The 13,459-nt window shown below is 48.0% G+C and overlaps 1 protein-coding gene and 1 long non-coding RNA gene across 3 annotated transcripts in view; one reads left to right on the forward strand and one right to left on the reverse strand.

The window, feature by feature from the left end:
• Positions 1–4,779: 4,779 nt before the first annotated feature.
• LOC139357973 (uncharacterized) lies at positions 4,780–8,217 on the reverse strand. The gene is made up of 2 exons (XR_011612110.1): positions 7,023–8,217; positions 4,780–5,798 (listed from the first exon to the last, which is right to left on the reverse strand). It is a non-coding gene; the product is annotated as an uncharacterized lncRNA (long non-coding RNA).
• Positions 8,218–8,364: 147 nt separating this feature from the next.
• Positions 8,365–13,459, forward strand: part of LOC105490107 (TBC1 domain family member 8) — a 131,972-nt gene continuing 126,877 nt past the window's right edge. For both annotated transcript variants that reach the window (XM_071077251.1, XM_071077252.1), the window contains exon 1: positions 8,365–8,630. In XM_071077251.1, the coding sequence (XP_070933352.1) occupies positions 8,504–8,630 (127 nt within the window). In that variant the 5' untranslated portion in view covers positions 8,365–8,503. The remainder of the gene's footprint in view (positions 8,631–13,459) is intronic.

A 13,459-nucleotide genomic window follows, 5' to 3' on the forward strand; every position in this document is an offset into this window, starting at 1 on the left:
TTGCAGACAGAGGTGAGACATGTCACAGGTACACCCAGGGCTAGGGTTGGAATAACCCAGAGGTGATTATAACAGTTGCTATTTAGAAGACATGCACAGGACAAGCCTGAGGTAGGTGTATGACTTAGGTTACTTTACTTAAGCCTTATAATATCTTAGTGAGACATAGGTATCCCTGTGAAGAAACTGAAATTGTAAGAGATTAAGGAACTTACCTGTGGTTGCATAGCTAGGAGCTAGGAAAAGGAGATTTTTGAATCCATATCTGCCTCCTTTGAAGCCCATGTTATTTGGATGATGGCTCTAATTTTTTTTTTTTTTTGAGACGCAGTCTCGCTCTGTCGCCCAGGCTGGAGTGTAGTGACTGGATCTCAGCTCACTGCAAGCTCCGCCTCCTGGGTTTACGCCATTCTCCTGTCTCAGCCTCCCCAGTAGCTGGGGCTACAGGCGCCTGCCACATCGCCCGGCTAGTTTTTTCTATTTTTTAGTAGAGATGGGGTTTCACCGTGTTAGCCAGGATGGCCTTAATCTCCTGACCTCGTGATCCGCCCGTCTCAGCCTCCCAAAGTGCTGGGATTACAGGCTTGAGCCACCGCGCCCGGCCTATGGCTCTAATCTTTATTGAAAGTAATGCTAAGGAAAAATATAGATGCCACTCTGCTTCCATTAATAAGACTGAAACCAATTTAAACTGTTCATTAATGGAAAAAGCACTGGGCTGAGATTTGGAAAAGCCTAGCAGCAAATCCTGGTTCTGCCATGTAGGGGATATGTGATATTGGCAAGTTTCTAAACTTTTCTGTGGGCTGAGTGTTCTCATCTGTAAAATGGGACTAATTTTAACTTCCTTTTAGATTTATTGTGAGAAATAAGTGAGACATCTGTTGAAAGTACAAGCACAGAGCTTAGTATATAGTAGTCCTCCATCAGTGTTCTTTTCCCCTGGGGGAAACTCATCCTACTACGACATAAAGCCAGGATCCAGCATTTATTTATTTTGAGACAGTCTCGTTCTGTCGCCCAGGCTGGAGAGCAGTCGCGTGATCTCGGCTCACTACAACCTCGACCTCCTGAGGTCAAGCAATTCTCATGCCTCAGCCTCTCGAGTAGCTGGGATAACAGGCGCCCGCTACCATGCCCGGCTAATTTTTGTATTTTCAGTAGAGACAGGGTTTCACTGTGTTGGCCAGGCTGGTCTCAAATTCGTGACCTCAGGTGATCCACCCCACTTGGCCTTCCAAAGTGCTGGGTTTACAGGCGTGAGCCACTGCACCAGGCTTACAATTTTTTTTGAATCCCAGGAATCTCTCACAGTGCTGGTCTGTTTAACATATTCAATGGCTGTTTCTTGACTTTGCAAATCCCTTGAAACTTGTTAGCTTATTCCTGGGCTTCTTGTGACTCATTTTGAGTGTGTTTTGCACCCATTGGATGGAAGGCACTGTGGCAGAAGGTGTGAATACAACACCCAGGGCTCCTTCACTGCCTGTTACCTTACAACTGAGCTGTCAGAAGTGGGAGAGAACCTGCAGCCTGGGCCAATGATCTGCCCTTCACAGCATTCATGTTATAAGAGGAAATACAAAATCATGATTTAGACAAGCAGTCAAGCTAGAAATGTGAGCCAAAAGTCAACCAGGAAAATGTGATAGCAGTTTTCAAAAGGAAATCAATAATATCAAAAGCATACATTTAAAAAATTATTTTAAAGATTAAAAAAATTAAATCAATGAAAAACCAAAAACTACATTTAGTAGCTATCTGGACACTAATAGAAGCTTGTAGGTAACATAAGTGACAATTCTATTAAGAACTAAAGAGTATTAATTATGGGCCGGGTGTGGTGGCTCATGCCTGTAATCCCAGCACTTTGGAAGGTCGAGGCAAGAGATCACCTGAGGTCAGGAGTTTGAGACCAGCCTGGCCAACATGGTGAAACCCCATCTCTACTAAAAATACAAAAATTAGCTGGGTGTGGTGGTGCATGCCTGTGGTCCCAGCTACTTGGAAGACTGAGCGTGGAGAATCGCTTGAACCCGGGAGGCAGAGGTTGCAGTGAGCTGAGATCATGCCACTGTACTACAGCCTGGGTGCCAGAGAAACAGAGTCTCCAAATAATAATAATAATAATAATAATAATAATAATAAAATAAGAGTATTACTTGTGAAGGAAAACTAGAAATGCCATATTGCTTTTTTGTATTGGGTCTAACATTTTCAGAATATTTACCTTTTCTTCCCCATTTCTCTCTCCTTTTCCTTCTTCCTCCTCTGCATGTAGGAAGGGAAGGGCAAGGGGCTGGTGATGCTGTCTGGAACAGCTGACATGGGCAGGCTGGGCTGCTAGGACAGAGACCTAGGAGCCAGGTCCTGGATCTAGGAAAAGAGGTCCTGGCCCAGCACCACCCCTCACCCCCAAGTGGAAGTCATCATCACATGGATAGGCTTTGTGTGTGCAGTTTCCTTCCCCTGCACAAGAGATTTTTGGTATTTCTCGCCAAACCAATGATGAGTTGGGCCAGTCACCTGCCAGTTGAGTTCATGTTAACTACAAGCAAGCGCTGACAGTGAAGTGTGGAATGAGTGGTGCGCTTTCATCTCTGAATGCTTGCCATCCCACGGCAGGACGTGCAGCGTGCTCGTCCTTCTATGACCTTTCTCAGTCTGCCAGTCGCCACGTGAGGGGGACCACAGCAGGCAGATGTCCCTGCTGTTTGGGTGCTCTCAGAGGAGGGAGGTGTCCTAGAGGTTGGGTCTACTTCTCAAGGTTTTGCCAAGGTCGAAGGGACTAGTATCTCTTCTCGGGGCCAGTGAGTATGTTTAGTGGGATGTTTGTATCCTGGATAGGAGAGCGAAAGTAACTTTGAAGGTCATTTTCTCTGTATTTTATTTATTTATTTTTTGAGATGGAATCTCTGTTGCCACGCTGGAGTGCAGTGGCGTGAGCTCACTGCAACCTCTGCCTCCCGAGTTCAAACAATTCTCCTGCCTCAGCCTCCTGACTAGCTGGGACTATAGACGTGTGCCACCATGCCCAGCTAATTTTTGTATTTTTGTACAGATGAGGTTTCACTATGTTGGCCAGGCTGGTCTCAAACTCCTGACCTCGTGATCCGCCTGCCTTGTCCTCCCAAAGTGCTGGAATTACAGGCATTGAGTCACCACACCCCGCCTTGAGGGTCCTTTTCTGTTATCTCTCCTTTTTTTTTTTTTTTTTTTTGGTAGAGATGGGGTCTCATTATGTTGCCCAGGCTAGTCTCAAACTCCTGGCCTCAAGTGATCCTCCTGCCTCAACCTCTCAAAATGCTGGGGTTACAGGTGTGAACCATTGTCCCTGGCTTCTCCTTTTTCCATCTTTCAACTACAACAAAATATTTTCAACACCCTACTAATCCTTTTCCCTGTCGTCTTACTGCTAAAGAATAATTTCCAAAAAGTTAAAAGTGTGAGTCTCATTGTAAATATAAAATGAACACGGATCAAAGATTTTATTCAACTCATTCATTAATGAGGCAATCAGTACAATGTTAAGATTAGTTCAAAGGAGAATTCGAAGAACAGATATATAGGTATAGACATGGGTATTAATCAGGAATGCCGAGTGAATTTGCTAGTGGACGCAAAACTAATTAATATTCTATAGGATATCTTTATGGACCAAAGTTTATTTGCATTGCTTTGGACAGGAGTCATGTGCATTATGATCTGTTTTCTACAAGTTACCTTTTAAGGTATTCAGCGTTTTCTGTATATTCATAGTATATTAAGAAACATTGGCTGGGTGCAGTGGCTCACACCTGTAATCCCAGAACTTTGGGAGGCCGAGGCAGGTGGATCACCTGAGGTTAGCCTCACCAACATGGCAAAACCCCGTCTTTACTAAAAATAAAAAAAAAGTTAGCCAGGCGTGGTGGCGTGTGCCTGGAGTCTCAGCTACTCAGGAGGCTGAGGCACGAGAATTGCCTGAACCTGGGAGGTGGAAGTTGCAGCAAGCAGAGATCACACCACTGCACTCCAGCCTGGGCAACAGAACCAGACTCTGTCTCAATTAAAAAAAAAACAGAAAAAGAAAAGAAACATCACATTTTCTAAAATATTTTAATCACTCCAATATATAACACACTAAATCATGAATCCCAAGTGAGTGTATGCATATTCATAAATTTTGCTGAATCTTACTTTATATATTTTTTTTATTCGAGACAGGGTCTTGCTCTGTCAGCAGGCTGGAGTGCAATGGTGCCATGATAGCTCTCTGCAGCTTGACCTCCTAGGTTCAAATGATCCTCCTACCTCAGCCTTTGAGCAGCTGGGACCAGAGGCATGCGTGCACCACCACACGTGGCTAATTTTTAAATATTTTGTAGAGATGGTGTCTCCACACCATCTCGGTGTTACCGAGGCTGGTCTTGAACTCCTGGCCTCAAGCAATCCTCCTGTCTCTGCCTTCCAAAGTGCTGAGAATACAGGCGTGAGCCACCATGCCTGGCCTAACCTACTATTTCATCCTCCTTAGTCTAACACTTTAGAATCCATTCCCATACACAGTTCTCAGCTTCTTTGCAACACATATGGGCAAGATTTTTTTCCAGCTTTTGTGGTATATAATCTATTTCCATCCTCCCCTTCTCTGGCTGACCTTGCATTTATCTTTCTGGGCTCTGTAGGGAGTTTATTCTTGTTATGGTCCTGGAGTCAATGAGGTACATCAGCGGCAAGTCTGGAGGAGAAGAGGCATCCATGTGGGAGGCAAAGGCCCCAGTCAAGTCTTGAAAGGTCTTTTTTTTATTTATTTATTTATTTATTTATTTTTTTTGAGACGGAGTCTCGCTCTGTCGCCCAGGCTGGAGTGCAGTGGCCGGATCTCAGCTCACTGCAAGCTCCGCCTCCCGGGTTCACGCCATTCTCCTGCCTCAGCCTCCCGAGTAGCTGGGACTACAGGCGCTGCCACCTCGCCCGGCTATTTTTTGTATTTCTTAGTAGAGACGGGGTTTCACCGTGTTAGCCAGGATGGTCTCGATCTCCTGACCTCGTGATCCGCCCATCTCGGCCTCCCAAAGTGCTGGGATTACAGGCTTGAGCCACCGCGCCCGGCCGAAAGGTCTTAATCTAAGTGAAGGCTAATTTCCTTTCACAGGGGAGGCAGGGCTGCTTCCATACACAAGGGAGCTTTGGGATTTGGGAATTTGACTTTGTCTGTGTCTGTCCAAATGTTCCTATCACAAGTCGATGGTCCTACTCCTTCCCAATCAGTGTCCTAATCTTAGCAAGAGAACTTGCTGAGGTTGAGCACTTAACCTTTGCCACAATTCTGTAATCTGTACAATTATATTTAGTATCTGAAGATGAACTTAGTCTGTCCCGTGCCTACCCCAGATAAATGGTTCTTTGAATTTCAGCATATCTATCTTAAAATGAGAATTTAATAATTCATGCTTATCTTTTCCGTTGTTCAAAAACTCTCCAGAGCAGTCAGAAACATCCATTTCACTCTACAATCTTTATAATTATTACTGTTGCCATAGCAATCAAGTGCAACAGCAGCAAAAGCCCCCAAAGCTTTGTGGTCCATCTGCCCCTCACACTACTCCCAGTGCTAACTGGAGTAATCCTGCTGCCCCTGTATGCCATGGGTTACTAGCATCCCTTTTGTTCCCTATGCACGCATGAATCTGCGTGTAACCCAGCCAGAATCCCCGTTGAGAAACTGTTTCCTGGGGTGACTCCGCTATCAGCCAGGGTCTTGGTAGGAAATGCAGTCCATCTCCGAAAGGTTGAAGAAACTTGCTGCTCAACAGCTGTGGGCAGAATTACAGAGGCAACTGCATTAATATGCTAGGACGGCTGTAACAAAGTACGAATAGTGAGGTAGCTTAAACAACAGAAATGTATTATCTCCCAGTTCTGGGAGCTAGACATCTGAGATCAAGGTTGTCGGCAGGGAAGGATCTGTTTCAGGCCTCTCTCCCGGCTTCTGGCAGTTCCTTGGCTCGCAGCAGCACAACTCTAATCTTCTCATGGTGTTCTCCTTGTGGATTTATCTTCCCAAATTTCCTCTTTTTATAAGGACACCGGTCATTATGGATTAGGGGCCGCCCTAATAACCTGATCTTAAGTAATTACATCCGTAATCATCCTTTTTTCAGATAAGGTCACATTCTGAGTTGCTGGGAGTTAGGACCTCGAATCTGGGGAGACAAGTCAACCTGGAACCCCATCAAGGGTGATGAGCACATAGAGATGAGCAACAGTGGGAAGTGGTTAGGGCTCTGCTGGACTTCTCCACCCGCTCCTCCAGATCCCCTCTTCACCCTCCTCCACCTTGTTGTGTGCCTGGGAGGCTGACTGCCACAGACTGCAGCCTGCGCTCCCTTGCCTCCTACTGGCTTCTATTTGACTTGGGTAATGGCACAGGCAGGAGGTGGGAGAGAGAGAATAGAAACACAGTCCCTCATAGTACCCTCCCATGCCTTCCCAATGACTTTCATATCCCTCTCCGTGCTTCTGTCATATTTAATATTTGGCAGATGAGAGCTGAATAATGTTTAAAATATGAGTGAGTGTGTGTGCACCGTTTCAGAAGTTTTTGAACATTTAATAATAATGGCTGATGTTGAGTACTTTGTGTTGTACTTACTACAGCATGCTCTTGATAGTTCCTAAAAGGGAGGCACTCTGATTATCCTAATTTTAGAGTTGAGTAAACTGAGGCTCATTGAAATGGTATCTTGCCCAAGGTCAAGATCACACAGCTAAATTAGCAGCAGTTGCAGGATTCGATTTGGGGCTGTCAGCCACCAGAGGCTGCTCTAAACCACAAGGTCATCTGCAGTGATCCATTTACCAGACATGACCTCCCCTACTTGACCTCCTGTCAAAGTCATATTCATTTTCAAGTTCTAGTCTAGCAACAGCTGTTCTGTGGGACTTGCTCAACTCCCTCCCCAAGAACTGACCACGCGGTCTGCATACTGCTCTCTGCTCACTGCCCTCCCTTCGTTGCCTCCTGTTAGGAAACCTACCGCTCTTTTCTGACTCATTTTCCTACCCGTGAGTTCTTCAGGGCAGACAGGTCTCCCAGTTCATCTCTGCGATTCCCGGGCCTGGCAGTGTGTCTGCGCCGGAGGTGCCAGTAAATGTCTCTGGAAGGAATGTTTTCTTACCGTCCCTGACTGTTCCATACGCCCTGGTGCACCCTAATAGTCCCGGTTGCCACTGACTTCCTTCCTCAGTTTCATTCAGAGGCTATCTGTTAGTGGCTGCCAGTCCTGGACCATGCTCTCTCTCCCGGCCTCTGGGTGGGCGTTCCTGTCCCCCGCCCACAGGGTTCTTGTCCCCTAGCTCTGGTCAGGGTTTCTGAGCTGCTCCCTTCTGGGGGCGCTTCCCTCAGTTCCCAGGCGTCCTGGGGGTGGGGGTGGGGTTGTCAGGATTGACTTGACTTCCAGTTCAGTCACGTTCTGTCAGGGATGTTTTGATGGGGTCTTCTTTTGCCAGGTAGGGTGTTGAATGTAACTGCCTCCCTGTGGAGATCTTTGGAGGTCCCCCAGCCTGCTCCAGGCCAGCCACCTTGTGTCTGCTTCCACAGCATCCTTGAGGAAATACGCATTTAAAACCTGACCTTACATTCCCTGCAGCTTCTCTTCACATCGCCTACTCCATGTTTTCCAGCTTTTCAATTTCTCTCGGAACAAAGGTTTTATTTCTAGGCAGGGCACCAACCGTGGTGGCCCTACTATCGGTACCACCAGGCCCCTCGAGGGACGTCCAGAGCTGAGTCCGGTCTGATGCTTTCTTTAGGATCCCAAACATCGCTGCCGCCTCCGCAGCGCCGTCGGATCCCTGGGGAGAGCATCCAAAATGTGAACCAAGTATTAAAAACATTGGAACATAACTGTTTTTAATTCTTACGCTATTTTTTGGTTATTTGTAATTTTTGTTGCTGTTGCTATTTTAAAAACCCAGCGCACTCAGGTTTTCTGGCGTGCATTCTGGCCCCCCGCCCCCTATGAGAAATGCCCTCGGTGGGGCAACCTGCAGCTGCGAGAAGGCTTTTTCCCTGTTCCTCCTCCACGTCTCAGGTCGAGGTCATGGACCGCGGCTCTCCCGAGTTCGCCTTGGGAGCGCGGCGGGGCGGGAGGGAGGGAGCCTGGCGCAGGATTGGACTTCCTCCCTCCACTCCGGAACTGCGCGCCCGAGCGCCTGGGACGCGGAAACCCGGGAGGCGCCGCGGGAGCCGCGGGGTGGGGGCGGTCGGGGGCGGGGCCGGAGGCTGGGGCGGGACCGGGGGCGGGCGCGGGGCGGGGCCACGTGAGGGCTGCGCTGGGTGCGCGGGGCGAGCTGCGCCGGCTGCGCTCCGCGGGCTCTCAGAGCGCTGGGCACCGGCCGGGCTGTGGTCCTCGCGCGCCGCCGCTGCCGCTGCCGCCTCTCGAGCGGGCTCGGCTCACAGCGACCGTCGGCCGGGGAGATGTGAGCCGGGGCCGGCGGGCGCGGCCGGACCGCCGCGATGTGGCTCAAGCCCGAGGAGGTGCTGCTGAAGAACGCGCTGAAGCTCTGGGTGACCCAGAAGAGCAGCTGCTACTTCATCCTGCAGCGGCGCCGCGGGCACGGCGAGGGGGGCGGCCGCCTCACCGGTAAGTGGCGCGCCGGGGCGGGCGCGGCGGCCGGGCCCGGGGCCTCGCACCCCGCCGGGCCCGCGGCCCCCAGTCCCGGGCTGCGTCGCCAGAGGTGATTTCTTGGGAGTCGCGGGGCCCAGACGGCCCTGCCGCGGGCTTGTTTTCCTTTTTTCTGCGTTTCTCCCGCGGGTTCCCGTCGAGGTCGTGTTAGAGGGGCTCCCGGGCGCGTGCGTTTTCCAGGCGAGGCAGGTGTCTTCGCCGCCTGGCCCGGTGAGCTGGAGGCCAGACTTGGCTTGGGAATCCAAGGAGAAACGCTGGCTGGAGCGGGGCCGCCCTGGAGCAACGCGGCTGCTGTGCGGGGCCAGGTGATAGGGGGGTGCGCCAGGCCGGCCCGGACTCTGCCATCTGGAGGCGCCGGAGGCTCCAGGTGGTGTCGCGGCTGGGGGCGCGCGGTGATGCGCGCCGGGCGCAGCTCTGGAGGCCGCGGTGAGCGGGAACTGTCTCCACGCCCGGAGGGGAAACCGAGGGTGGGCGAATCGCAAGCTCGTGATCTTAGAAAAATTGAACAGGTGAGTTTATTCCTGTCTTTCAGTGTCTTCCAAGGAATGGTAGGAAAAAAAACTCAGGCTCGTAAAGTTGATGAAAAAGACAAAGCATTTGTTTTCAAAAAGTTATAATCCAAAGCTCTTTGAAATCTTGACGCTGGCTTACAGTAGCTACGACACCTGTTTAAACAGGGCAGTGAAGGAATAGTTCGACTTTTTCATTTGTATCTAGGGGACTTATATGATTTTTCTTTACAATTTTGGAATCTGCATAACAGGGACCTTAGATCTCCTGTCTCGTTCCTGTTCTACTGACAAGACAGAGACCGGAGAAGTCAAAGGACCTAGTCCCCGGGTTAGTGGTTGGCGGATTTTTCTGCTCTCAGACCACAGTAGGGAAGGCCCTTCTGAGGTTGATTCTGGTAGGAGATGTATGTACTAACACGCCTGGAAACCGCAGAACCAAGTGCAAAGGGACTGGCTTTTGCTGGACTTTAGCTTCTGAGAAAGCTGGCGGTTGGTTTTGTTAGAGGAGGGCCGACTTACACGGAGACCGGGTGAGTGGGTGGGAGTTGGCAGGACGCTGCATGGAGGGAGCTGTAGGCAGCTGAGGGTTCCCCATGGAAGGGGCAGAGGGTAGTTAGGATTCTGAATGGAGGCGGGTAGGTGTAGGGTGCTTTGGTAACCAGTGGTCCTGTTGAGTGGCAACAGGGACTCAACTTGGGCAACTTGCGCAGCACGTGGGCCTGCTCCAGGAGCTGTTTTGAGCTTTGGGCGAGGGAATTGTGCAGGAGGCAGGGCCACAGTGGCCTTGTTGGGCCCCGTGAGGCACCATGGTGCTTAGTGCCCAGGCTCTCAGGAAATGGAGGTGGGTGGTGCCCTGGGAAGAGGCATCAGAGGCGAAGAGGCAGGAATTTGTCGTCCCTCCTTTTCTTTGAGGGCAGTGTATCTTTATTTGTGGTGCATTTAGCAGGGTTCCTGGTCTATAAATGTTTCATTTAGTAGAGAGTGAGGACAAGGCCTGAGGATTTGTGAAGCCAGAAGCATAAGGACAGTTTGTCCCATAAACACTCATTCATTCTCTTAGTTATGTGCACATATGTAGAATACTCTGTTGGCTGCTCTGGAAAGAGGCCGGAGAGCAGGCAGTGAGGGCCGGCTGCCTTCCCGATTCACCATCTAGTTAGTGGGTGAGATGGGTCCAGATATGGAGGGCAGAGCTGGCCCTTAGGATGCCTGGTCTGGCTTCAAGCCCGCTTCCTGTCTAGAGGGTTTCTGACTCTGTTGTCCAGAGTCTCTCTGTGATGAACTCAGTGAATTCCCTCCCTGTTTCATTCCCAAATCAAGCAGGTCCCGTGTTTGTTACTATACCTGTGGCTTTGGCATTCCTTGGTATTTACCTTGGTTTGGACTTACTGTGAATGTGCAGAATTTTCTTATGCTTAAGGGCAACAAGATCAACCATAAAGGAGGAAAAGTCTACAGAAAGACAGAGGACACTTGATGTATTTCTTGGAGACCCTGTTGATTGGGAAAGGATGACATCTGCAGCCAGACACTTTACCTTTGAGCATTTAGCTGGGAAGCCAGTACGGATGAAGCAGTGCTGACCTGCCCCGTGTACTGTGGGGGGCTGGTCTTCATGGGGCCACTTAGAATGGTTGTTAAAGTCAAGACCCATGGAAAACAGGGCAGCTCTGTGGTGGTGGCGGGTTTTGGAAAATGTGGAATTCTGATGTGGCAGATGTTTAGCAATTTAAGAGTTTAAAACCTAGACTGAGTTTCAGAAAGGAATGGGGGCTACAGTGATACACATTCTGGGCGGTTGTAGACTTTTGTTTGGAGGGAAGCAGGCAGTGGTGGCCTAAGGGGCATTGGAAGTAGAATGTAAGAGAGCAGTGATCAATAAACGTCTCTTTTCCTTTATTGTGATGCTGAATTTGTATTAATAGGAGTCTAGGCAGAGGAGATCTGGTGGTTGAAGTAATCTGAATTGCCTAACTTCAGAAATACTATCCGCTTTTGTTTCCTTGAGGATTAAAATCGGCCCTCCTGCTTACATACATGCATATACATGCTCTCTCTCTCTCCCTCTCTTCACATCTCCAGGTTTATTTTTCTCCTTAGTTCCTTCTCACTTTCTCATACAATATACCAATTTATTTTTTTCATTGCTAAATTTCCTGTTCTATGAGGGCAGAGATTTCCCTGTGGTAGTGCTCAGTATATTTGCTCAGGACGAATGGATGGGTGACTATATGCATGGATGATGGATCCCACTTTTTTCTTAAAAGTTGGGTGGGACTAGAAGCCCAGCGTTTTGGACTGATTGCCTGGAACAGGAACATCCCCTGTCTCTTCTCAGCTTCCTGTTTACCTGGCAGTCTGACCATTATGGAAAGCTGGAGGGGTGTGGGTGGGAAACACAGTAGTTTCCTCCAGTCTTTTTTTTTTGTAGCTCCCTCTTTTGAGGGGGACGGATCGTCACACTAACTTCTCTGGTGGCCAGAAAGGGCGGGTGCAGATGTGGCTGCCATTGTTAACCTCCTGGGCTCTGAGCATTGCTAGGAAGGTGCCCATCTTTTCCTCAGGTTAGAGCATAGCATGGCGGAATTCAGGATTATGAGATGTTTCCAAACTTCTGCTTGCAGAAGTGATTTTGCTACTCTGGAAAGGAAGTAAAGTTACAGTCTCCAGCCACTTGTAACAAGTTCAGCCAGCTCTGGGAAAACAAAGAGCTGGAGATGTTAGCATGTGGGAAAGAGACTGCAGAGAAAGAACACGCAATGTCGCTGCCCCCTCTCCCAGGGTCTCTGAAGCACTTCAAGTGAGTGGGGTAATAAGGAACTTAAATAGCTCAAAAGCCAAAAACCTAATAACCGGATTAAAAAATGAGCAGAAGACGTTAATAGACATTTTTCAGAAGAAGACATACAAATGGCTAACAGGTACATCAAACATGCCCGGCATCACTAATCATCAGGAAAAGGCACATCAAAACCATGAGGAAATACCGCACTCCTGTTAGAATGTTTATTACTTGTTTATTTAATTAATGTTTTTCTTAGAAAGGCTATTATTGAAAAGACAAAGGAAAGAGGTGTTGGTGAGGACATGGAGAAAAGGGAACGCTCATTTGGTAGGATTGTAAGTTAATATAGCCACTATGGAGAACAGTATGGAGGATCTTCAAAAAACTGAAAATGGAACTGCTGCATGATCCTGCAGTCCCGCTACTGGGTATATATTCAAAGGAAATGGAATCGGTATGTTGAAGAGATACCTGCATTCCTGTGTTTACTGCATCACTATTTACAATACCCAAGATACGGAATCGACCTAAGTGTCCAACGAGATAAATAAAGAAAATGTGAGATATATACAACAGAACACTATTCAACTATGCGAAAGAATGAAATCCTATCATTTGTGACAACGTGGTCTCAAACTCTTGACCTTAAGCAGTCCTCCCTCCTCGGTCTTGGCCTCTCAAAGCACTGGGATTATAGGTGTGAGCCACCGTGCCTGGCACATTTGCAACAACATGGATGAACCTGGAGGAGGACATCGTGTTAAGTGAAATAAGCCAGGCACAGAAAGACAGATACTGTATGATCCCACTTATATGTGTAATCTTAAAAAAAAAAAGTTGGTGTTATAAAAGCAGAGAGTAGAACAGTGATTACCAGGATGGGAGAAGATGGATGGGGAGAGGTTGGTCAACAGGTACAGAGTTATAGTTAGATAGGAGAAGTAAGTTCTGCTGTTTTTTTGCACAGTAGGGTGACTGTAGTGGTACTGTATATTACAGGATAGCTATGAGAATGAGAAACTTTTGAATGTTCTCACCACGAAGAAATGATAACTGTATGAGGTGATGGATATGCTAATTACCCGAATTGGATAATTATATAACATATGTGAGTATTGAAACATCAAATTGTACCCCATAAATATGTACAGTTACAGTGTGACGATTGAAAAATAGTGAGTGGGATAAACCTTACTCTAAAGACCAAATAGCATTAGGAGATATACCTAATGTAAATGATGAGTTAATGGGTGCAGCACACCAACATGGCACATGTATACATATGTAACAAACCTGCACGTTGTGCACACGTACCCTAGGACTTAAAGTACAATACAAAATAAAAGAAGAAAAAGACCAAATATCACCACCCAGCTGTGTCCTCTGAAGGATTTGATTTTTCAGTGTTTTATTGCATGTATTCCTGTATAATCTTGCAATTCTTTTCCTAAATTGACTGACAATTTAAAAGTTGTAATTTGAAAAAGTAT

Source organism: Macaca nemestrina, chromosome 13 (assembly GCF_043159975.1).
Source record: "Macaca nemestrina isolate mMacNem1 chromosome 13, mMacNem.hap1, whole genome shotgun sequence".
NCBI lineage: Eukaryota > Metazoa > Chordata > Mammalia > Primates > Cercopithecidae > Macaca > Macaca nemestrina.